This window comes from Bos indicus, chromosome 7 (genome assembly GCF_029378745.1).
Source record: "Bos indicus isolate NIAB-ARS_2022 breed Sahiwal x Tharparkar chromosome 7, NIAB-ARS_B.indTharparkar_mat_pri_1.0, whole genome shotgun sequence".
Lineage (NCBI taxonomy): Eukaryota > Metazoa > Chordata > Mammalia > Artiodactyla > Bovidae > Bos > Bos indicus.
Genome location: NC_091766.1, coordinates 61,394,588 through 61,418,209, shown reverse-complemented (window position 1 = coordinate 61,418,209; position 23,622 = coordinate 61,394,588). Strand labels below are relative to the sequence as shown.

General features: G+C 48.7%; 1 protein-coding gene across 9 annotated transcripts in view; it reads right to left on the bottom strand.

Moving 5' to 3' along the window:
• TCOF1 (treacle ribosome biogenesis factor 1) overlaps positions 1 to 4,336 on the bottom strand; it is a 38,411-nt gene extending 34,075 nt beyond the window's left edge. For 5 of the 9 annotated variants that reach the window (XR_002181148.2, XR_011567750.1, XM_019965239.2 and 2 more), the window contains exons 1-2: positions 4,176 to 4,335; positions 1,776 to 1,831 (exon numbers count right to left, since the gene is read on the bottom strand). Coding sequence is in view for 7 of the 9 variants with exons in the window: in XM_019965239.2 (XP_019820798.2) it covers positions 1,776 to 1,831; positions 4,176 to 4,283 (164 nt within the window). In the remaining 2 variants the exon portion in view is untranslated. Of the gene's footprint in view, positions 1 to 1,775; positions 1,832 to 4,175 lie in introns of all 9 variants that reach the window. The other 4 variants (XM_070793852.1, XM_070793854.1, XM_070793853.1 and 1 more) reach the window with 2 other exon arrangements.
• Positions 4,337 to 23,622: the final 19,286 nt, after the last annotated feature.

Here is a 23,622-nt window from a genome sequence, read left to right as displayed (position 1 = left end):
CCAGGTTTAGCACTTTATTTCCTATTATTATCTTAATTTTACTGAAGGAGACAGACTTGGGGAGATCAAGTTTGTCCAAGGTCACACAAGCTGGGTTTGAACCACCAGGTTAGGCTGGCTCTCGTGGGTGTGAGGTCCTTGTCCAAGTCAGTACCCCTCATCCAGAGAAGGGGCTGGTGGTAGGGGAGGGCATGTGGCATGGCTCAGTGAAGCAGTTCTCCGGGGGCAGGAAGTGCTGCACAAATAGTCAGACACCTGGGCACATGGAAGAGGAAGTAGGGGGTGTACCCTGTGCTTGCCTTAGCAGCAGAGGAGAGCCAAGAACTGAGGGCTGACAGGGCTTGCAAAGACCTTAGCTCTCTACTGGAAGCTGGGATCCCTTCTCTACCATGTCCGCTTTTGCTTACACACCTCTGATGACAGGGATCTCACCACTCTACTGTAGCCCACCTGAGTTTTGAACAGCTTTGATGACCCACTGCTTTTATTCAGAAGCTGACACTTGTCTTCCTAAAGCAGGTTCACATGGGTCCCACTTCAGTCTCTCAGGCCCAGGGAACACCCCACTCCCTTTGTCTCCTAACATGTGCAGATAGTGGTCCCTCCACTGCCCCTCTGCCATCTCTTTTCCACCCAGACAGTTGCGTATTCACTATCATTCCTCATGGGCCACAACTGCAGGTCCTTCACTCCCGTAGTTGGCTGTGGTCAGGCCAGTTCACTGAGGGAACAATTATCCCCTCCTTCATTTTCAAACCATTCCTCTGTTGATAGTCCTTGGATTATACCCCCTCCTTGTTTTGCATGTTTCACAGGCATTTCACATTCAACACGTCTTTGAAATCTTTCCCTCCATGTTGGGTTCCTTCCATTCAAGCGTACAAGTGAGACACCTGGGAGTTGACTACACTGCTTCTCCAAACCATCTGCAGACCCTCATCTCATCCTCTAGTATTGCTGCAAACTGTTTCCCTCCTATGTTATTCCTGCCTCAAGCCCCATCAGCTCTTGTCTGGAGGCCGATATCCACAGCCTACCCAGTCGAGCCAGTGATCTCACTCTCTCCACTTCACCCTTCCATGGCTCCCAGGGCTCTTGGGGCAAAGACACAACTTCTCCTCATGGGTGATCAGGCCTGTCATGGGGTGGTCCCTGATGATCGTCCAGTCTCGTCTGCACTGCACTGCAGTTACAGGCCTCAGACCAGCAGCTCCCTCTGCCAGCTACACTCCATCAGCCTTTCCACACCTATTGCTGAGTTCACTTCCCCATTCCTTGCAGGTTTCAACTCAAAGGTTACCTCAAGGAAGCCACCCCTAAACACCTAATGAGGTGAGGCAGTTTTGGCCCCAGGCACCTCTTTTTCATAATCCTCACCACCACTGTAATTTTATACTCATTTGTCTCATTCTCCGTGGTATGCTTACCTCCCCGATTCCAATGTTAGCTCCAGGAAAGGAGCCACCATGCATGTCTCACTCACAACAATATCTCTGTACTGAGAGCCTGGCATTCAGTAGTTACTCAATAAATGAGCGTTGACTGAATGAATAACAAGCTGCCGAGAAGCTCTTGTCCTGCAGAGACACTGCTCACAGCTCTCAGTGTCCTCTCTACTACCAGAGAGACACCCGTATCTGTGGCGTAGCTTCCTAGAGGTGATAATAGTATCTACAGTGGGTTATGGGGACAGATCTTAGACCAGATTAGTAGCTGATTTCATGCTGAGAGCTTGGGGTATCCCTCCTGCACTCCCTCAGCCCCATTAGACTTACTGTTGCCAGTGTGTATAGATGTCCAGAAGGGTTACAGGCTGACTCAGGAAAATTTTCTGCAGAGAAGCAAAGAGAAAGCAGCAATTAACCCTCCTGAGTACAGCAAGGTTCCTCCTTGGGCCCCACTCTCATGACATCATGATCCACAGAAAGATGGCTGAGAAGGGGGTCTTTCTGCTCTGGGCAATATGTCTGCTCGGCTCTGCCAGGACCACCCGAACCTTTCAGAGACACGCAGGGCAAGTACTTCCAACTAAAACCTTTTAAGACAATATTCTGGTGAGAAGTACCTTTGACAGAGTAAAGTGGGAATATTCCAGGCTAGCATTTATCTAGCCCCCAGCCTCCCTGTCACTCTCCAGGCTTAGGTGCCACAAGACAGGGCTTTTTCCACCCCTGACCTTTCAAAAGTCAGGCTGGTCAATCTCCCCAGGCAGTATGAACCACAGACTAGACACCCACGCTGTCTGCTGACCCACTGGGCACAGACTGGAACCAAATGGTGCCAATCCTTTGGTAGAACAAAGCCCTTTGGAGCCAAGATCAGAAATCTATTCTCTCTGCAAATGTCAAGAACCTGGGACGTCAAGTGCCCCAAGGAGGCTGAGTGAGTAATGCAGGGCCAGGGATTTAGGCAGAGTGGCCAGGAGGGTGCATCTGGGGTCAGGCAAAGAGAACTTGTTAACTGGATAGTCTACTGCCTTCAGCTCTTTAAACTTGCAGGTTCTTTCTTTATATGGGGATAACAGTAGTATCCATCTAAGATGCTGCTCTCAGGCCTGAAGGAGACAATCTACAATAGTAACTGCACAGCACAGCAGCCAGTAACATTCAGACTGTAACTGACAGTGACTGAAAGTGTCAGTTTCACTTTCCTTGGCCCCAGGCACACTGGCCCTCAAATCTGTCAGGGGACTCCGCCCCCATCGGGGCTGGCTGTTCTTTCTGTCTCGAATGCTCTCTCCCGCCAACTATATGGCTCACTCCTTCACTTTCTTCAGGTCCTCGCCCAAAGTCACCTTCTCATTCGGGTTTCATGACCACCCTATAGATAATTTAACTCTGACATTCCTTATCCCTTCTACCTGCCTTATTTTTACAACTAGCACCTACCATCACCCCACACACTGTATCATTAACTTAAAAAAAAAATTCAGTCATTTGTCTGTTCCTGCTGGAATATATGCTTCATAAGGGCAGGATTCTTTCATCTAGGCAAACGCCCCAAAGAAGATAGGTACTCCCTTTTGTTGCCTGTAGCTGTTAAGTGATATAACTGAAGAAAAGCTACCGAGGTCCAAAGATTGGGAAAAGCAGAGATGATGTCTTATTTGTCATCCTTTAGTCTCTCCCAGAGGTCCTGAGAGCAAGTATCATGGCCAGAGCCTGCCAGAGAGACACCAACTAATCAAGTCCACAGCCACCACACCAACTTAACACCTTCCAGTGGCTTACCACTACTTTACCAAAACCAAAGGAAGCCCGCTTCCTGCCTCTGTCTCCCCAGAGATCTCTGTCAGCCTTGAACTCCACACTTCAGTCATAAGAAACTTTCTGGCGGCCAGTACATATGCAACACTTTGCATTCCTACTTGGAACATCCACTTCCTTCTCTCAGATCTCAAAGCAGCATTCACTTCCTCAGGAAAGCAGTTCTGGATATCCCTGACTAAGGCAATCTGCCATTCCTGTCTTAGCACCCTATGCTTCTCATTCTTGGCAGTTGATGCAGTGTTGAGAGCACAGGTACTTTTGCGGTCCTTTGATTTATGTCCATCTCCCCTAACAGATTTAGCCTGTAAACTCTAATTAGTGAGCCCAGGGACCCTCCTCACTATTCTATCACCAGCACCCCCACTGCCAGATTAACAGCTGCTCGAGGAATGGATGAGGTAAGAATGACTACACCACGAGTTCAACTCCCAATCAGTACAGAAAAGCTGCTACGGGCTTGCGCTCCAGCTCAGTTTAGTAGCTTCAGGCCCTTCTCGGGGCGCTCTTTCGCTCCTTTCAGGGCTGGTAGCGGTCCTCTCCTCCGACTCGCAGCTACCTTTTCGCCCTAGGGGGCCGCGCCGAGCCACGTGGCCCGACACTTCGAAACTTTAAATTGTCGCTCCCGGAAGGGGGTGGAGGTAAGGGGCGCGGGAATTATAAAGCCCAGAGCGTCCGGTCTCACGTCCCGGCCCGCCCACTCCACAGATAAGGAAACTGAGGCCCAAAGGAACTGGGAGCCACAGAGGTGCGGGGCAGAGGTTGCGGCCCCTTCGGCACCCCGGGCCGCGTCCCAGAGCACAGTGGGATCCGGTATCTGCGCGCCCGCAGGCCGCCAGAGGAAGAGGCGCGGGCCGCCTCTCCATAGATCTTGCACGCGGCCCTTAGACACGGCCCGCGCACGCTTACCTGGCCGCTCTGCTCCTTCACTTCCCGCGCCGCACGCACATAGCCCGCCTGCAGCAGATGCTGGTAGATCAGGGGAAGGAGCTCTCGCCGCTTCCTGGCCTCAGCCATGCCCGCGACCCCCGGCCTGTCCGTTCACCTGCACGCCCCCCTCAGTCCCCGCCCGCCACTTCCCTTGTGCCCTTAGACCTCGCACCCCCCACTTCCGGCTCCTCCTCCGCCCGCCGCGCGGCACGCCGGGAAGCGTAGTCTTATCTCCAAAGGTGGCCGGCCCCGCCTCGGCGGGTGAAAAGGGAGGAGGCCTGGGAGGCATTGAGACCGCCTATTGGCGGGGAGGGCGGGAGTCGGATCCGGACACGCCCCCTGGGCCGCCTAAGATTAGAACGCCTCCCTCTTAAATCCTTCAGACTCGCTCCTTGAAGGCATTTGTCTTCCTCTTAGCTGTGTGACAGCTGCGATCGGGTTTTACTCATCTCTGAACATCCTATTCAGCTCTCTCTAGACTCGAACTTCCACTTACCCACTCATTTAATCATTTCACAAATCTTTTTAGAACACATGAACCGATGCTATTTGTCATCGTTCATTCATTCATTGAATAGTTATTGAGCGCCATACCTTCGACAAGCGCTTAGGCTAGGACTGCGGGATATATAAGATGTGGCAGCTGCCCTCAAAGCTCGCAGGAAAGAGAGAGGCTGGTAATCAAGCAACTATGGTTCAGTGTCTTCTGCACATTGTCTGGGGCAGGCACAGCCTATGGGAGAAAGAAGGGGCCCCTAACCCCAAGGGGATATCTAAGCTGAGGCTTAAAGACAGAATAGGAGTTTCTAGGTGCAGAGGAGAGGGCTGGCATCCCAGGCAGAGGGCACTGCATGAATATAGACAGGAGAAACCACAGGCCAGGAAACCCAAACATAAAACGCGGTCTGTGCTGCTGGACTGTTGAGTTGGAGGGTTGAGGGAACCAGTGTGGACACAGAAGGATGGACAAGTTAACAGGGCCTACAACACCCACTCCCCCTGGTCAGAGTTTGCACTTTGCTCCAAGGGCAATAGCCAGTCTCTGTCTGACTCTATGCAGGAGGGTGACTTGGGTGTGTGTTTTTTAAAGATTGCAGTGGGGACTTCCCTGGTGGTCCAGTGGATAAGACTCTGTACTCCCAATGCAGGGGGCCTGGGTTTGATTCCTGGTCAGAGAACTAGAACCCACATGCCACAACTAAGACTTCTCATGCTATAACTAAACAGTCCACATGCCTCAATGAAGATTGACGATCCTTCGTGCTACAACTAAGACCCAGCACAGCCAAAAAAAAAAAAAAAGATTGCTATGACCAACACATAGAGGATGGATTTGTGGAGAACAAAACTGGATGTGAGGGTGTTGTAGTTGTGGAGAGGAGATTGGCAGGGAGAGAGTGAGTTAGGCTGGGGAATATTTGAATCAGCTATTCTTTTTTTTTCTTTTAACATATATTTAAAATTTTTATTTGGATGTTCATTTATTTATTTATTTGGTCTTCTGCACTAGGTCATCATTGCTACTCGCAGCCTTTCTTTAGTTGTAGTGCTTGGGCTTCTCATTGTGGCCATGGCTTCTCTTCTTGCGGATCATGGGCTCTAGGGCACTCTAGGGCTTCAGTAGTTGTGGTATATGGGATCTAGAGCATGGGCTCAGTAGCTGTTGGCACACGGGCTTAGTTGCTCCATGGCATGTGGGATCTTCCCAAAACAGGGATTGAATTCATGCCTCCTGCATTGGCAGGCGGATTCTTAACCACTGGACCAACACGGAAGTCCTGAATCAGCTGTTCTTAACTTCATGTGTCTATCGAGAAAATGAAGAGAGCAAGAAGCACCTAACGTTTGCTGTAGAAAATTCTGAAGGTGTACAGACACATAACGTTTTCCGCCCAATTTTAGGATACGGGGTAAGCACATACCTGACCATCCTAGGCTTAGGAATGATTCCTCCAGGAAGAAATAGGGAACAGGACCAGGTAACTGATGGAATATGGTAAGTGAGGAAGAGGGAGGAGACTAATCTACATTCAGCTATTTAGCAAATATTTATTGAACAACTACTGTTGGAAATAAAACTGTCTCTACCCCAATAGAGCTTATAGTCTAAGGGGGAGACACAACCTAACAAATACATTTAATTTGTTACATGTATTTTGTTATTTATATGTTTTTGTTATTTAACAAACACATACAAATATATTGTTACAAGTGGTGAATAAGTGTAGAGAAGAAAGGGATAGAGTTTTTTTCTTATGGAAGAGGAGTATTTAAAAGCTATGCTGGAGTCATTCTGCCCAGGTTCAAACTCCTGCTTTGTCTCTTATTAACTAGGTGACCTTCGCTAAGTTATATAACTTCTTGGTGCCTCAGTTTCTTCACTCATAAGATAGAGGTAATTATAATTTCTACCTAATAGGGTTGCCATGAGGAGTAAATGAGTTCTAAGCAGAAACACACAGAAAAGTTCCAAGAATAGTACTGCACTTGTGTGTCCATTAGCCATTACCATGAAATAGTCCGACAGGATGACAGGATCTGTCTCTGCTTGGGGGTCAGGGAAGGAGTCCCTGAGGAAGTGATCTCTGTGAGGACCTCTGAACTATGTGCAGGGGAGAGTGGGGTAGGGGGAAGAATCCTAGGCAGAAGAAAGGACCTGTGCAAAGGGCCTGAGGCGAAAGGTACCACTGAGAGAAGAGGTGAGAAAATACCTTCGTGACAGGGCCCAGAGGGAGAGCAGGGGGACTGGGGAGTTTGGAAGGAGGGCAGAGGCAGATTCTGTATCGAGGCTCTTTCTCTTCATCCTCAGAGATTTAGGAAGCCACTGACAGTGTAGGTCCAAGAAGGACAGGATGACATTTGCATTTTATTGTGACCCCTGTAGGTAGAGAGTGGAATGGGGTGTATGTGTGTGTGTGAGTAGCTGCAAGATGACAGGTTAGGGTTAGGAGGGCAGGCAGGCATCCAGGGAGAATATCACAGGGGTGGTGCTGGTGGCAGTACAGGTGGAGGGCTGTGGAAAGTTCCAGGTATCAGGAAGTAAAATCATCATAGAGTTGTGTGGGAATGGAGGGGATGGAGAGTGAGTGTCAGGACGACCTCTGAGGTTTTCATGAAAACAGGCAGTGGTTTTTCACTGAGATGGGGAAAACTGAAGGTGAACTGGGAGGGGTTGCTGGGTGAGTGAGGATAAGAGGCTGTGGAGGGGGTCATGAAAAATCCAAGTTCCACTTTAGACGTGTTGAGCTTGAAAGACCTTTGGGACCCTGGAGGTAGATGTTGAATAGGCCTGGGTTTGGAAGCACATGAGGATGGGAAGTTGTCAGGAGACAGATGATCACATGGCTGTGGTTGAGAGAGGAGAAAGTGCCCCAGGATGGAGCTGTGAGGCACACCCACAGATTGCGGCTGTGAAAATGAGGGTGTACCTGCAGAGGCTGCGAAGGAGGGCCCAAGAGGTGGGAGAAAACCCAGGAGAGTGGGCATAGGGAAGGAAGCCAAGGGAAGGAAGCTGAGAGTTTCAGGCAAGTGGGAAGAGTCAAGGGGCAATGCTCTGAGATGTCAGAAGGATGAGGATGGGACCAGCGGCTTCAGTTATTGACAGACATGGGGACTGTTGGTGGTGATTTTAAGGAATACTGTTTGTGCAAAGTGATGGAGAGGGTCAGATGGCAGCGATCTGATGAGTGAAGGAAGGGTGAGGGAGGCAATGGGTCTTTTGAGAAGTATTTGTGTGAAGGGGAGAAGAGAGATGTTGTGATGGGCTCCGTGTGTGTGTGTGTGTGTGTGTGTGTGTGTGTGTGTGTGTGTGTGTTAGGGGAGGGGAGGTGTGTTAGAAGGTGGAAGAGACCTGAGTTTGTTTTCAGGCTGATGGCAGATCAAGGGGAGAGATTAATTAAGGGTGTGGGAAAGAGGGGAGGCAACCAGTGAGCGATGTTCACAAGTGTGTGCGAGGGGATGGGATCAGGCGCGTAGATGGAAGGGCTGGTCTTGGAAAGAAGGAGGGATGACTTCTCTAGAACCAAAAGAGGGAACAAAGAGAGGATGGGTGCAGATGTAGATGTAGGTTTGTAGTGGGATGTTAAGGGAGATTTCATCTTCGGCTTCTATTTTTTCTGCAAAGTGGGAGGCAAGGTCTGCTGAGAGCTGGGGAGAGGTGGTGAGGCGTTTGGAGGAAGGAGGAGAGTGTGCCTTCAGAGGAGCAAACTTGCCCACAGAATTCCAAATGCCTGACAGTGTTGACAACCCCAGTGTGTCCTGTCCTGTTGGCAGGGGGATTTCCCCACTGCGGCTCACCTACCCACATACAAGCTGTGCCGGATGGGTGGAGAAAAGGGCATAGGGGTCTAGAATGTTGGCACCTAACCTTTGGGCCCTGGCATCTAGGCTGGGCAATGTGGAAAGTGAAGACAGATGCAGTCCATTTTCAGGGAGAGAGTGGAAGCCTTCGTGGACTGGGCAACCACAAGGTCAATTACCAGGAGCCTGAGCTCAGAGGGGATTGGCAACTCAAATTGATGACTATGCCCTGGCCCCTGACTGGGTGGCTGGCGGAGCTACTCACTGAGATGGCAAACAGGGTGATGAACATGTAAATCATTAGGAAGATCAGTTTTTTTAACCCTTCCAAGAACCAGTTTCAGCCCCTTGGGGCATTATGGCCCCAGTTAAGAATGCCTGCCTTAGTAGAATGTAAACTCCTTGAAGGCAAATTGGTGGTTCTCTTGTTGGCTGCATTATTCCCAGCCTTAATCCATAAATACTGGCCAGTGCAAGGGTGGGTACAGCCTGCCTCCTGAGGAAGAGGGGAGGGCAGAGCAGACGGGGCACATGTGAGTACAGACCTGGAAGCGGAAATGTGGGAGGCTTCTAGAAGTCAGTGGAGAAGAAACTGAGTCTTCTGTCCTTGGATGACCTTGGGAGAAATGGAGAATTGGTATTAAATTAAACAAAAACCAAACCAAGACAGTCTAATACCTTTTGTCTGGCAACAGGTTGTTTGTTTTTGTTTTGTTCCTAATAAAATTCATTTTAGGCACTTATGCTTTGTCCTTGGCTCCTGGGAGGCTGCCTCTTCTGTGGACAATTTCTTTATTTCCTTGATTTTCCAAATCATACCCTTCACTGAATTGCCTTGGGGGCCCAAGCATAAAATCAAAACATTAAACTGATAAAATATAACATGGCAACAATTAAGGCCGCAACAAACAAAACAGTGCATCAAAAAGAAAAAAAGAGAACAAATCAAAACACACACAAAACTGGCCTCAGAGCATTTTCTTCCACTTAGAAAAAGATGTCTTTCTTAGTGTTAGAAGCCAGAAGCTTCCAGGCCACTCAACTGTGAGTGACTCTTGGGTAGGGTAAGCCGTGCGCCTTGCTTATCTTAACTTCTTGAGCAGGGCACTCAGGAAATGAGTGCAGGAAGGAATGTTAACAGAAGGGAAGGAAGCTAAACAGGTAGGACTCTACTCCCTTATTTTCCCAGCAAAAGTGGCTCCTGAGTGGAGGTAGCTCAATATAAGGAAGGGGATCCTGGGCCAGGAGTCAGGAAACTGCTTTTTTTGACCTGGCACTGCTGTGTGACCTTGGGCTAGTCTCTTGCCCTCTCTGATCTTCAAATTTTCTTTTCTTCTTTGGAGAAACTGGACTAAAACCAACACAAACACTCTCCAGAGAGGCTCTCTTTGCCCCCAGCACCCAAAGTTGGCCCCCTTATCCACTGTGACCACGGGTTCTCCCTGGGCCAAGTCACTTGGGCCAGCTGGTTTCCCACAGCTTTCTTCTCTCTTCTAGGATGACAGTTTCTCTGTTTCTTTTTTCCTTCAGTCTCATTGGAGTTTTTAAAGGTTATAAAAGATTGAAAAGTTCTTACTGAAGTAACAAGTCAAACAGTTTATAGATACATAAAGACTGAGTTAATCTTCTCTCTTTCATTCATTCCCAGCCCACTTCCTCCCATCTAAGTACTAATCAGGCCTGACCCTGCTTAACTTCTGAGATCAGACACGATCAGGCACATTTTGGGTGGTATGGCCATAGACCCATCCCATTTCCTGACACCCAAGTGAGGCCCTGTGGGGCTCCCGGGTACAAAGTCCCTTTTGTCTCCTGTTTCTTATAGACAAGACTCCAGCTTCCATGACTTCCCCTGAGTTCCAAAGGGCAGATTTGAATGGCTGCCAATTAAGAGAGGCACAGCAAAGTTAAAGGGACCAGAGAATCTCATCAAGATTGGAGGCCACCTGAGATCAGATTAAGCCCTGCTCACACGTCAGAGACTTCACTTTTGAACCATTGGTATATCACCTTCATCACACCCTCCCAGGTTGGGGACTTCCCTGGCCATCCAGTGGTTAAAACTCTGTGCTTCAAATGCAGGGGGTGTGAATTTGATCCCTGGTCTGGGAACTACACATGCTTGATTGCACGGCCAAAAAAAAAAAAAAAATCCTCCTGGGTTGGGACACATAGTCTTTCAAGGCAGAAATCCGTGTGTCTCCTTTTGCTTGGCAAAGCCATAAAGCTGTCCTTTTCTGCTTCACCCAAAGCTGTCTCTGAGATTTGATTCAGCACCAGTGTACAGAGAGGCTGAGCTTTCAGTAATATTCCCTATACTCAGCCCACTTCAACAGCTCAGGGGCCTGGCCTCATGTACTTCCTTGCAGACAGACACAGGCATCCTTGGCAAGGTTTCAGTTCCCTAGTCCACACTCTCTTTTTTATTTTACACAAGGGGGTCATGCTAAACACAAAAGTCCACAACTTGCTTTTTCAGTTAATAACATATCAGAGCTGTTTCTCCAGACGTTTGGCTCTGCCACGGACTTTTGAGTAATCGTAGCAGCTCACATTTGTAGAGTGGGTACCATGAGACTATGGGATGCACCGTAGGAAGCATAGAGCTAGTTATCAGCCCTGTTTTTGTTGTTGTTTTATTCATTGTACAGCATGAAGGATCTTAGTTCTCTGACCAAGGAATGAACTGATACCCCTGCAGTGGAAGTGTGGAGTCCTAACCACTAGACCACCAATAAAGTCCCTAACAGCTCTCAGGTAAGAAAACTGAGGTTCAGTGAGGTCAAGGCCTCAGCCACACAGCCAGGGAGTGGCACGCCTTGGACAGGCTCTGGCTGCCAGAGTGCCCTAGCCAGCCCCCGGTGGGGCAATTGACAGAGGCAGGAGACAGCACGATACAGTTTAGTGCCTTCTAGTTGTTTGGCTAAGACAACGGTGCCACTCAAAACAGCCTAGTAAATACATCTGTACAGACTGGAGCTTCAATTTTTGTAGAATGGAATCAAAAGTGGGCCAGAGGAGATGCATGGGTTTATTTTAATAGCTAAAGCCAGATTAACTACTCAAAGGCTTGTAACAAACCACAGTCTCATCGGCATAATTTCTTCTTTATGTGATTTTCTTTCTCAGAGCTGAAAATGTCCTTGGAGAGCAAGGAACCCAGTTGTCTCTTCTTGCCCATAAAGGTACAAGCCCAGTGGTAGGGACTGACTTGGAGGGGTCCCCAGGGGAAAGGGACAGAGGTAGGCCCCATCCCTCTTGTCTTGGACCACTGCTACACTGTTCTTCCCTCCAGGCAGTCTCTGCCCTCATGCTCTTCTCCTCTGTCACTCTCTTCTTGCCTGTCCTTTTATTTATCTTTTAAAACAATATTTATTTATTTGGCTGCACCAGGGATCTTAGATATGGCATGGGGGACCTAGTTCCCTGACTTGGGATTGAACCCAGGCCCCTTGCACCGGGAGCACAGAATCTTAGCCACCAGACCATCAGGGAAGTCCCTCTTCTTTGTCTGCTCTTCACACCACATTTGGCATGACACTACTCCTCTGCTTACCAAATCTCCCCCAGATGAACCACTGACCATGGGATCCTATCACAGTTTTCTAATAGACATTCAAGCTCATCCCAGTCCATTCATCCTTCAAAGCCAAAGGCAAATGCCGCCTCCTCAGTGATGCCTTCCCAGACTATCCCAGCTTCTCATCTCAGCATCGTTAAATGCAGCTAGGCCTGCTCTCCAGGTGGCTCCGTCCAGGTGGAGCCACATTACACAAGGACCGGCCAGGAGGGGGCAGTGCACAACCAAAGGACTGTCTCTCTAAAGGTCAAGGTCACCAGCGTGCCTGGAGCCCGTGCCACCCCCCCACTGTGGTGTGTACCCCTTAGTCTCTCCAGTGTGTATGCCTGTAGGAATATGAGGTTCCACCCGGTGGTGTGAACAGTGGCAAATGCCACCTCTCCCTGCGTCTCCCTGCATCTCTGTAAAACAACAGGGATGGACTGGTTTGATGTTTCTCAAAAGTGGAGAGAAATAAATGGACATTTAAAAATGAAAATCATTATGCATTTATTTTAAAGTGTATTAGACCAAAAAAATAACTAGCACATCAAACCTGTTATTTCACAGATATTATTGCTTAGAGTGGGGCTAAAGTAGGCATTCAAGTAAAAAAAAAAACAAAACAAAAAACAGTGAGTCAATGCAAAAGAAAGTATCAATTAAATAATAGTACAGGTAGTAAGATGACGGTGAATGGCTACAATTGGAAAAACACTGGTCTGCCTCTGATCTTCTAGAATTCTGTGACTTGCAGGGACTCCTGTCCTCACTGGGGTGGAGGCAGGGAAGAAAGGAAGGAGCTGCTCTAGGAGCTGGGGTGCTGTGTCTTGGAGTGGAGGGACAGGAATTCGGCAGATGGGCCGTGTCCCCACCACCAGCCCTTCCTTTTCCCGTGGAGGGTAGGGTTCTTGCCCTCCTCCCCGCCTTCTTTCTCAGCTTCCCTGCAGTTACTAAGGAGTGGGAGGCTGCGAGGGGCTGTGTTCTGAGAGCTCATCTGCTCCCTCATTCTCACCCAGCACCCTGTTTGGCATAAACTATTCAGGGTGATGATTAACAAGGATGCAGGAAGGCACTGGGGATGGGGAGAAAAAGCAAGGTGGTGTGGTTAGCATTTGCTCACAGACGTGGATGTCCAACCTGGAATGACCATCTAAGGATTCCCAGACTTGCCCAGGCATCATCGTCACTGGAAAATTCTTTAGAAAGACGATTCTAGGGCCCCACCTTAGGCAATTCTGATTACGGGGCCCCAGCGTCTGTGTGTTACAAAGCTCCCCAGTCCCTGCTGAAGCTCCTAGGTTTACTTCTCCCTCAGTGTACCTGGGGAGACACCAAAGCTCAGAAAAGTTGTGTCACTTACCCAGAGTCACACAGCAACTCAGCAACATGTCCTGATGACTCCCAGCTCATTTCTCCCACTGAGTATCCCTTACTGAATCTGGTCCACAGTCTGCAAAGAGAACGCCACTGGCAAACATAATTTTTTTGAGCATCCTTTGCCTCTGGGCTTCTTAAGGATTTTCCACAGAAAAGAACATGCTGTGTGAGCAGCCATCTGCTGAAAGGGCCGGAAGGGTTGGTGAGGGGTGGAGGAGGGTGGCAATGGAAGGGGTGGCTGGGAGATGTGGGTTTCTCTCTGCAGTTGCCAGCCTACACAATTAGCCTGCTGAGGGCAGGAGCCAATTCGGATGACGCCATCAATAGTTGGGTTTTCACATGGGATCCTGAAGGAGCAGAATTAGGAGCAGTGACTAGGATACATTTCAGATGGGATTTTCTAACAGTAATTAGTGACCTGGGAGACAGTTGACCCTGGAGCAACTTCCAGCTCCCTGCTTTTCTTTATTATAAAACATTTAACATGAAGAAATACAGGGCCAAATACATACCATGTTCCCAGGGACCTAGATTGTGAGGCATGACATCACAAATAAACCGGGGCTTCCCAGCCCATTTCCCCACCCCTGCCCACCGCCCCACCCTGGAGGGTCACCACTGCATTCCCTGAGGTTGCTGTGAATCACTCCTGTACATGTTTTCATATTTATGCTATGTATGTATGTATTCATAAAACACATAAAGTTTTGCTTTGCAGATTTTTCAAGTTTTCGTAAATGATATAATATTGTACGTTGCCTTCTGCAACGTGTTTTCATTCAACATTTTGTTTGAAATTTATCCACGTTAATGTGCAGAGCTCTGCAGAGTACATTATCAGTGTTCTAATCCTTTTCACTCTAGGTACTACACTTTATTAATCTTTTCTTTGGTTGATGGGCATTTGTTTCCAGTTTTGCACCGTACAAACCACACGGCTATGGACATCCTAGAATCTGAAAGTCTGGCTAGTTTCTTCCATACCCCATCTAGGCTTAAGCTGCAATCATCAGACTTTGGAATTTATGTCAGTCTGAGAGGGGCCAAATGCCTCTCCTTTATATTTTTTAATTTGTATGTCTCTGATCATTGGAGCTGAAAGATTTTCATCGTTTTATGGGTCTTGTGGATTTCCTCTCCTGTGAATTGCCTTTGCATCCCAGGCTGTGTTTCCTTGGGTTGTTTGTGTTGTTCTTATTGATCTATCATGGCTCTAATCCTGGGTCGGCTGTTACTATCTTATGCCAGTCAGTGGCTTGTCTTTTCGCCTTATTTATGGAGTCCTGATGCACGAGGGTTTTACATTTTAATATAACCAGCAGCATCAGTCTCCTCCTCTGTGGTCTGGGCTTCTGTTGGCTGTAGAAGCTGAGCCTGTTTCTCCAGTGTAGCATCCCCTCAGGAGGCCTTGTGGTGGAGTGAGAGGTAGGTGGCTTTTCCAGCTGGGCCAACCTGGGCTGAATTCAGCCTGAGAGGTTTATGGGCTAGGTGAACTTGGGAGGAAGTTACTTTACCTCTGGGTTCCAGTTTCTTCACTTTTAAAATTGGGATGAAGGGGAATTCAATCCTAGAGAAAATCAACCCTGAATATTCACAGGACTGATGCTGAAGCTGAAGCTCCAAACTCTGGCCACCTGAAGTGAAGAGCCTACTCATTGGAAAAGATCCTGATGCTGGGAAAGATTTAAGGCAAGAGAAGGGAGTGACAGAGGATGAGATGGTTGGATGGCATCGCCGACTCAATGGGCATGAGTTTGAGCAAACTCTGGGAGATAGCGAAGGACAGGGAAGCCTGGCGTGCTGCAGTCCACGGGCTTGCAAAGAGTTGGATAATTTAGTGACTGAACAACAACAACTAGAGGTTAGGACTCTGTACTTTCACTGCCGCTCGCAGGGTTCAATCCCTGGTTGGGGAACTGAGATCCTGCAAGACTCACAGCGCAGCCAAAAAAAAAAAAAAAACAAACTAGGGCTGAGGGCAGTCTCCAGTTCTCTGGGAGGTGGTGGGGAGGAGGGCAGTGGCACGAAGTACTGAGGCCCCCAAGGAGGACTCACTGAGAAAAGTCTCTGGAGAAGTTAACCCCTGAGACCCATCCAGTGTGTATTCCCCTGCCTTGTCTGGCCCAAAGGGATCAACACAGTCTCCTCCAATCTAAGTACTGGTACATCTCAGAGTGGGGCTGCACCTTTGGAGGAACTGGAACATGGGAATCCAGGTCTGCCACCCCTGGGTCCTGGGCCATGCTCAGCAGCTCTGGAGGCAGGGACATGAGTGAGTGGCATTCCTGGTTCTGGCAGGAGAGGAGGGAGCACGCACACCACAGTGGCCAAAAGCGGCCCATTCAGCGTGACGGCAGACTTGGGAGAGCATCTGATGGTTCCAAGGGAAATATTTGTTGGGGAAAGAAAGGGGCACACAGGCCGGGTGACTTTCAGTCACATGTGACCACATGACGCCCACACAAACGGGTCTCTTGAGGCCAGAGCAGACAGGTTACCCCTGTTACCTCCATCCTGGGTACAGCACCCCGTGGGGGTGGGATCAAGCTGGGAGTGGGTGGGCAGAGCCCTCTCAGGTCAGCAGCCTCTTGGATGAGGCCACAGAGCTGTAGTCTGTTAACAAGGCCAGAAGATGCCTATTTATTCATCCTACTTACTGACCCCGAAGCACTACCACTGACACCATTACCACCATGGACGGAGGTTTCAGCCTGCTCAGATGACCAGAGCACTGGGGTGGCAGTCGGGAACACTTTTTACACTGAAACTGATTTCTGGAGTAAGCAGTACATACTCATGCAAAATTGTAAAGATGCAAAAAGGATGCAGAGAAAAGTAAGTCTCCCAGCTTCCCACCCCTCCCTTAGATTCCTAGGAGGAAGCAACATTACTGCTGAGTATATCCATATATGTATTTATGTGACATTGATAGTGGCACATTATACACACAGTGGTAAACCTTCTTTTTGTTTTCCTACCTTATCTTGTCTCTCCAAAATTCAGGACCTGGAATATAACAGGCAGGAGTGAACGTTCAAAGAATGGTGGATTAGTGAATGGGGGGTGGTGGATGAGTGAATGACATCCATCCAGGTTTAGGCCTCTCGTACTCGGTATTTTGAGACATATCCCTAACCTCGGGAGGTTTCCTCTTCCCTTGGCATGTTGCTTCAGGTGGAAAATTCAGGCCTTCTTGACCCTGGCACAGAGCCATAGTGGGGGAACTAAGTGAACAAGGCTGCTGAACAGCTTAATTGTCATTTCCACCAGCGGATGGTTACCAGGGAGACTCAAAGAATGCTAGAACTGGGAGGGCTTTTTCAGAGACATGGAGGCAGCCTGACAAAATCTCAGAATTGGGGTGGGTCATTCCACCAGTTCTGTATGACTTTTTAAATGTTCATTCCAGTGATAATCCAAAAGAATTAAAATTTATATTTTTGGACCATCTGATTGTCTGTCCAGTAATGTTGCATGGCCATGTGACTATACCCGTGTTGGTGTTTGTGTTTATGATTATATGAGCACTGGGAGAATCAAGGATTTCACAGCCCACTGAATAAAACAAGGATTTCATGTAGATCAAACTGAGCAGGTTCTTATATTCTGTGTCTGCAGAGCCCCACAGTCAAGATCCCTTGACATATTCTTAGGATCTTTAAAGGCATCTGGACGTTACTCTAGTACCAGAAACTTGGTGAAGAAAAGAGGACGCCAGGCAAGGGTTGGGAGCCTGGATGTGAGTCTTGTCTCTGCCTCTGATTGACCGGGTCACCTGGACTCTCCTGTCTCTTCTGTTTTAATTTCTCCATCAATAAAACAGGGATCAAAACGCCTTCCTCACAGGATATTACGAAGGCAAAATGAGAGAGTAAATGTGAAATTTCAGTATTTATGAATGTGTTCAGCCCTCTCATTTCATGAAGGAGGGAGATGAGGCGGGAGGAGGTGAAATGACTTTTTCAACATCAATTACTGGCGGAGCTAGGCCGGGAACCCAGGCTCCTAACCTCACCTGGTTCTCCTCCACTGCCCCGGGCACCGAGGCCATTAGCAGTGATGGTGTGATTCTAATTCTGGAAAGTGTAATAATAACATCTCAGAGGGGGTCTGCCACTGTTTGGGCAAACACACTATCTTTATTTTTATTTGTTAAAGAGATTGAATTAAGGAAACCAAAACAAATAAATGAGCACACTGAACTCCCCACAACCACCCTTTTCTTCCTGGAGCAAAAGCAAATTCTTCCTTAGGCAAAAGGTCAGACAGGAGACAGAATACCCAAACAAGCCCTGTAGTGCCTGACACTTTGATTTACCAGTTGGCTGCGGTGAAGGGCCACAGAGCTGGGTATGTGTTTCATTTTCAGCACCTGCTGCTCTGGGAGATGTGGTTTCAGGGTCAGGGTCATCCAGGGCAGGCTTTGAGCTTCAGAAGTCAGGGACCATGTCTGGTCAATGTTGTTTCCTTCAAGCTCAGCTCAGGGCTTTGCATACAGTGGGTGCTCAATCAATGTTTTGAGAAGGAAGGCATGTGTGGCTAGTATCACGTTCTTGTTGTTAAAGATTTGGAAGTATGGGACTTCCCTGGTGGTCCAGTGGTTAAGAATTCACCTTCCAATGCAGGGGACACCTGTTTGAGGGGCTTTCCTGGTGGCTCAGATGGTGAAGAATCTGTCTGCAATGCAGGAGACCTGGGTTCAATCCCTGAATCAGGAAAATTCCCTGGAGAAGGGAATGGCTACCCACTCCAGTCAGTATTCTTGAGCAACTAACACTTTCACTTTTTCCTTCACAGGGAACTAAGATCCCACATGCTGTGGAGCCCCTAAGCCCTAGCATCCCAACTAAAACTTGACACAGTCAAATAAATAAATATATTAAAAAAAAAAAAGATTTAGAGGGCCCTCTCAGTGAAGACATGTCTCAAAACTCCCTGTTCAAAACCAGGAGGTCAGGAAGCAAAGGAGTCAGGGCGGAAATGGCCTGAATTTCAGGGACCCGGCAAGTGGTAAGCAAAGAGTGAGGCCCAGTCCAGAGGCTGAGGTCAGACACAACAGGATGATTGATTGACTGATTGATTGATTGGATTGAGTCTCTGTGCTGAGTATATTCCATATGTCAGGCTCTGGGCTGGATGCGAGGGATCCCCAGTGGAGAATATCTTACACCCCAGGAACCTCCAGTCTGCGATGATGGGCACACAGTAGTGAAGATGAGTTTGGGCTCAAGGTCCTACTGTCCAGCACAGGGGACTCTTCTCAGTGTTTCATGGCAGCCTGGACGGGAGGGGAGTTTGGGGGAGAATGGATACCCGTATATGTATGGCTGAGCTCCTTTGAGTCCCTGTCAAAACATTGTTAATTACCTATACTCCAATTTAAATAAAAGTTTTTTTTTTTTTTTTTTTAAGAAGAGTTTGGGCTTTGGAATCAAACAGACAAGAGCACAAACCACAGCTCCACAACATGTGACCTTGGACAAGCACCTTTACCTCTTCTCTACATGTTGGTTTCCCTCCTTGTAATATGGGATGGAGACTAGTAACTGCCTCCTCTGCTGGTAAATAAGATACAATCCAAAGGCACAGAGCACCTGGCCCAGAGAGATTGCTTTGTACCTGCTATCCAGCATGGCCATCTGATGGGGCCTGGACCTGGCTAAGTGTGGGCCCTGCTCCTCCCTCTGCCTGAGCCCCCAGCAGCTTCTCTGACCCAGCTGGAGGAAGAAGCTCTGATGGGCATCTCCTGTCCGTGCACATCAAGTTATTTCTAGTTGATTTGTTATTGTGGTTGTTGTGGTTGTTATTTCTACTAAGAACATTGAGCTATGAATAAACTGTGCATTTTTCTTGATGAATGTGGAAAAGAGATTCTCTAGGGTGTACATAATAATAATTATAATAATAAACAACTGGAAAAATAAGGGCATTGAGTGCTCAGGATGAATGCCATGGAGCTGGAACCTGGTCCTGGAGGTGTTCTGAGAGGCCAGGTGTTACCCTGGTAGTTGCTGGGTCCTGGAGATTTGAGGGGGCAGTCCCCAGGGTAGGAGCTGGGGCAGCCAGTGCACAGGGCATCACGTGGTCAAGGGATTGGGGAGAGACTCAGAGTAGTGGCTATTTATCAGTCGGTATTGGTTGGTTACCAATAGCAACATGGAATTATTTCAAAATTTTAATAATCAGTGGGGTCAGAATGGTAAGCATTGGTGAATAAATACCTGGGGGTATGTATCTTTAAGAGTAGACTTGCTAGGTTGTAGAGAAAGTGAATGTTCAACTTTATAAAATGTAATAACAGATCATTTTCCAAATCACTTATCCCCACAGACATTTCCTCTAGCAGAAAGCATCAGGTTGATCCCCATCCTTGCCAACATTTGGCATTGTCGGGTTCCTTTTTTTTTTTTTTTGCCAATCTAGTGGATGTAAAATTATATCTCATACGTCTTAATTTGTATTTTTCTGAATCCTAATAAGGATAAATATCTTTTCATGTTTATGGGCCAGAGTTATTTGCTTAAAGGACCTGGGTCTCTGACACCACAGAGAACATTCTGCTCCCTGTCTTGATCAACAGCCAGGTGGAACAGTAAGAGTACTGGGTGGCAAGCCAGGAGACCTGGGTTCCAGCCTCAGTATGGTCACACATCCACTCTTTGACCTTAGGCAAAGTAGTTGCCTTTTCTGAGCCTCAATTTTACCATCAGCCATGTTGCTGCTGCTGCTAAGTCGCTTCAGTTGTTTCTGACTCTGAGCAACTCCATAGACCGCAGCCCATCAGGCTTTCCCGTCCCTGGGATTCTCCAGGCAAGAACACTGGAGTGAGTTGCCATTTCCTTCTCCAATGCATGAAAGTGAAAAGTGAAAGTGAAGTCGCTCAGTCGTGTCTGACTCTTAGCGACCCCATGGACTGCAGCCTAACAGGCTCCTCCATCCATGGGATTTTTCAGGCAAGAGTACCAGAGTGGGGTGTCATTGCCTTCTCTGCAGCCATGTTGGGGAGACCCTTATTCTGCTCACAGTTTGGGCAACTAATAGATCAAGTGAGATAATCGAAGTAAATATGCTTTGGGGACTGAAAAATCCTGCACCAGGCAGGGATACATATGCATTCCCTCTTTGAAGATGGTTTGAGAAGGCTGTGAAGCCCAGCAGGGCAGGAGCAACCAGCCAGCCTCCTGGAAGCAGAGAGCACCAGCTCCAAGGCTTGAATGAATGCGTCCTTCCTTCTTCTTGCCTCCACCCCACCCCAGGCACCTCTCTACCCCCATCAAGCAGAGAAGAAACAAATCCCTTCAATTCCCAGCACTAACATGCCTTAGGTACCCCAAGGGGCTTTGGGAACCCAAACTTACGCTCAGGCTGCTCAAATGTGAAGACTGTGGGCCCTCTGGGGTCTGGTGCTAACCTGGGAGGGTTGCTGAACCGGCTGCTGGGCCATCAGGTGGCCACGGACTTGGCTGAGCAGGCTGAGACACAGACGCAGACACACCCCTGCGTCTCACCCTGAGGGTCATGGCTCTTTCTTGTGCTCCTTCTGGCCTCACATCCTTCACCTGTTCAACAGCAGGAGGGTCAGCCTAGGCAGGCATGTCTCAAAGTGTGTGCTATGGAATACCAGCCATCATATGCAATTACTCGCCCAGTAATGCCTGACTCTTTGCAACCCCATGGGCTGTAGCCCACTATCATGGACTGTGGTTAATGAGGGGAGGAAAGATTCTGTGGTGAATGGAGCATTGAGTTCAGTTATTTTTGCAGCTAACAACATTTGGTGAACGTAGTAGGCACTGGGTTCAGCACTTTACAAACATTTTCTCATTGACCTCTTACAATTACTCTGAGGCCCTATGGCTGGCTGCATTTTACAGATGAGGAAACGAAGGCTTGGCAAGGTTAGATTTACCCAAGTTCTCTCAACTGTTAAGCGGCAGAGTCATGATTCAAACCCAGGTGGCCCATGTCCAGATCTCTTGTTCTCAATCAGGTTGAATTAACAGGGTATGGTGATGGGTGACATTGTTGGGGGAGAAAGGGGAAGGAAGAATTCACATGCCCCCCTCCTTTTTTTTTTATTCAACTCAGTGTCATATAGTGTCCTGGTGGGTGGTGGAGAAATACAATGAAAAAAAAAAAAACAAAAAACAAACCACCCACTCTACCCCTTAGAACTTCAGACAAGGAGGAAGATTAAGCAAAGCATGAAGCATGCTGAGTTGGGTATGGGGAAACAAGTCTTCCTGAAGTGGTCTCTTTTTAAACCAAGACTTAAGGGACCATTAAACATGGGAAGAGGGCAGGAGAAATGGTGTGTGCAAAGACCAGGAGCTGAGGTAGAGCATGGAGATTCAAAGACACGGTGGACTGAAGGGGCATGGGTCTGGGAGATGAGAGCCTGGATGTCAGCAGAGGGCAGTCACTTGAGGTCTTGACTCTGAGGCTTCTAGATTGGGACTGGGACAAGGGAGGGGAGAGAATTTGAGGAAATCCTGGGGGAACAGTGGTCTGCTGGCTGGAGCTAGGAACATGGGTGAGGGCAAAGGAAGTGGTGGTAATGAGCTTGGTTTTGGTCTCCCGAGTGCTGAGAGGGGGGTCACCGTTAAGGTCTTTTCCACTGCTGACCTTCTCAACTTCCCTGGAAGGAAGGAACATCTCCCTGCGGCCCCTCCACCCCCAAATATTCTGGGCAGGAAGGAGCGGGATCTGTTTTGTCAACGCAGCTTGCAATAAAGAGTCTCATTCAGGGAGGCAAACAGCTGCTTGACTATTAATAGGCAGGGCCTCAGCCGCAGCCTGCTGGGAGGGCTCGGCATGCAGTTCTGGAAAGGTGAATCTCTTCCATCTGCCTGTCTGGAGTTTGCACCCCATGGTGGAACAATAGGCCGGGTGCTCATTTCTCGGAAGGTCAGTCACCCTCAGATTTGGCTAGGGCAGCTCCAACACATGTGGCCAGGCCCTGCTGGGATGCTGACCCTCCCCCTGCTTCATGTTGGATGCAGCCAGAGGGAGAGGGAGCCCCGAGAACCTGGAGCTGGCCCGAGAAACAGACATCCATGTGGAAGGGGGAATGTCTGGTTGGGGTCTCCACCGATGCTCTTGTGGCAGTTCAGGCACCCGTCCTGGAGGGGGTTGTGGAGAAATCAGACTGGGGGCAGCTGGAAGGGAAGGGGGGTGTCAGCCTAGAAACAAGAGAAGTGATGAGGGGATTTCCCTGGTGGTCCAGTGGCTAAGACTCCATGCTCCCAATGTAGGGGGCCCAGATTTGAATCCTGGTCAGGGAACTAGATCCCATACGCCCAAAGTACGAATTCACATGCCACGACCAAAGATTCCTCAGGCTGCAACAAAGATCGAAGATCTGGCATGCCGCAGCTAAGATTGGTGCAGCCAAATAAATACATTTTTTAAAAGTTTAAGAAAAAGAATTAAAAGAGAGAGAGAAAGAACCGATGAAAGGAACTGGAGGATACAGGAGGTGGAGGTTGAGCCAGGGGTCAGAGTGAGCCCACGCTTAGGGCATCTCTTGTCATGATCTGGGCCAGGGTTCAGAGGAGTCTGGAAGTCCAGACCTCAGAAGGTGAGGCCCAGAGAAGGCCACAGGTCCCTTCTGGCTGTCACCATCGTAACACATGACCTCATGTGCAGCCAGCCAGGTTGCCTCTCCGAATGAGCCTATGAAGAGGGTGGCTGGGAGCGAGCTAATGGAAACCCGAAGGGCATCCTGGGCCACACAGAGGCCAAGTCCTGCCGTGTGAGCAGCCCCATGGCGCCGGCTTGAGCGGGCACAGGCCTCACAGGCTGGCTTTGTTCCCACTCTCTCAGGTGGCTGCTTCAGGTGGTGGCCACTTCAAAGAAGCCCCATTTAAAAGCAGGGCCTCGCCTCAAGTTTCCTAAGGGTCTTGTCTGGGCTAATGAGATCATTAAGAGGCTCCTTGTTAAATGGGTTTAAATAGGGTTTGCCTGTACGGCCTCTGGCTGAGCCCTGCACTCTGGGTGCAGTTGTTTTAAAAAATTTTTTTTAGTTAATTTTAACATATGTGCATTTCTATCTGCGGACATACTTAGCAATGAGCTTGAAAGTGTAGGCTCTGGCCTTGGACTGCTGGGGTTGCACCCTGGCCCCTCACTTTCTGGTAGTGTGACCTCAGGCCAGTGACCTACCTACCTTCAGGGGCTAGGTTTCCC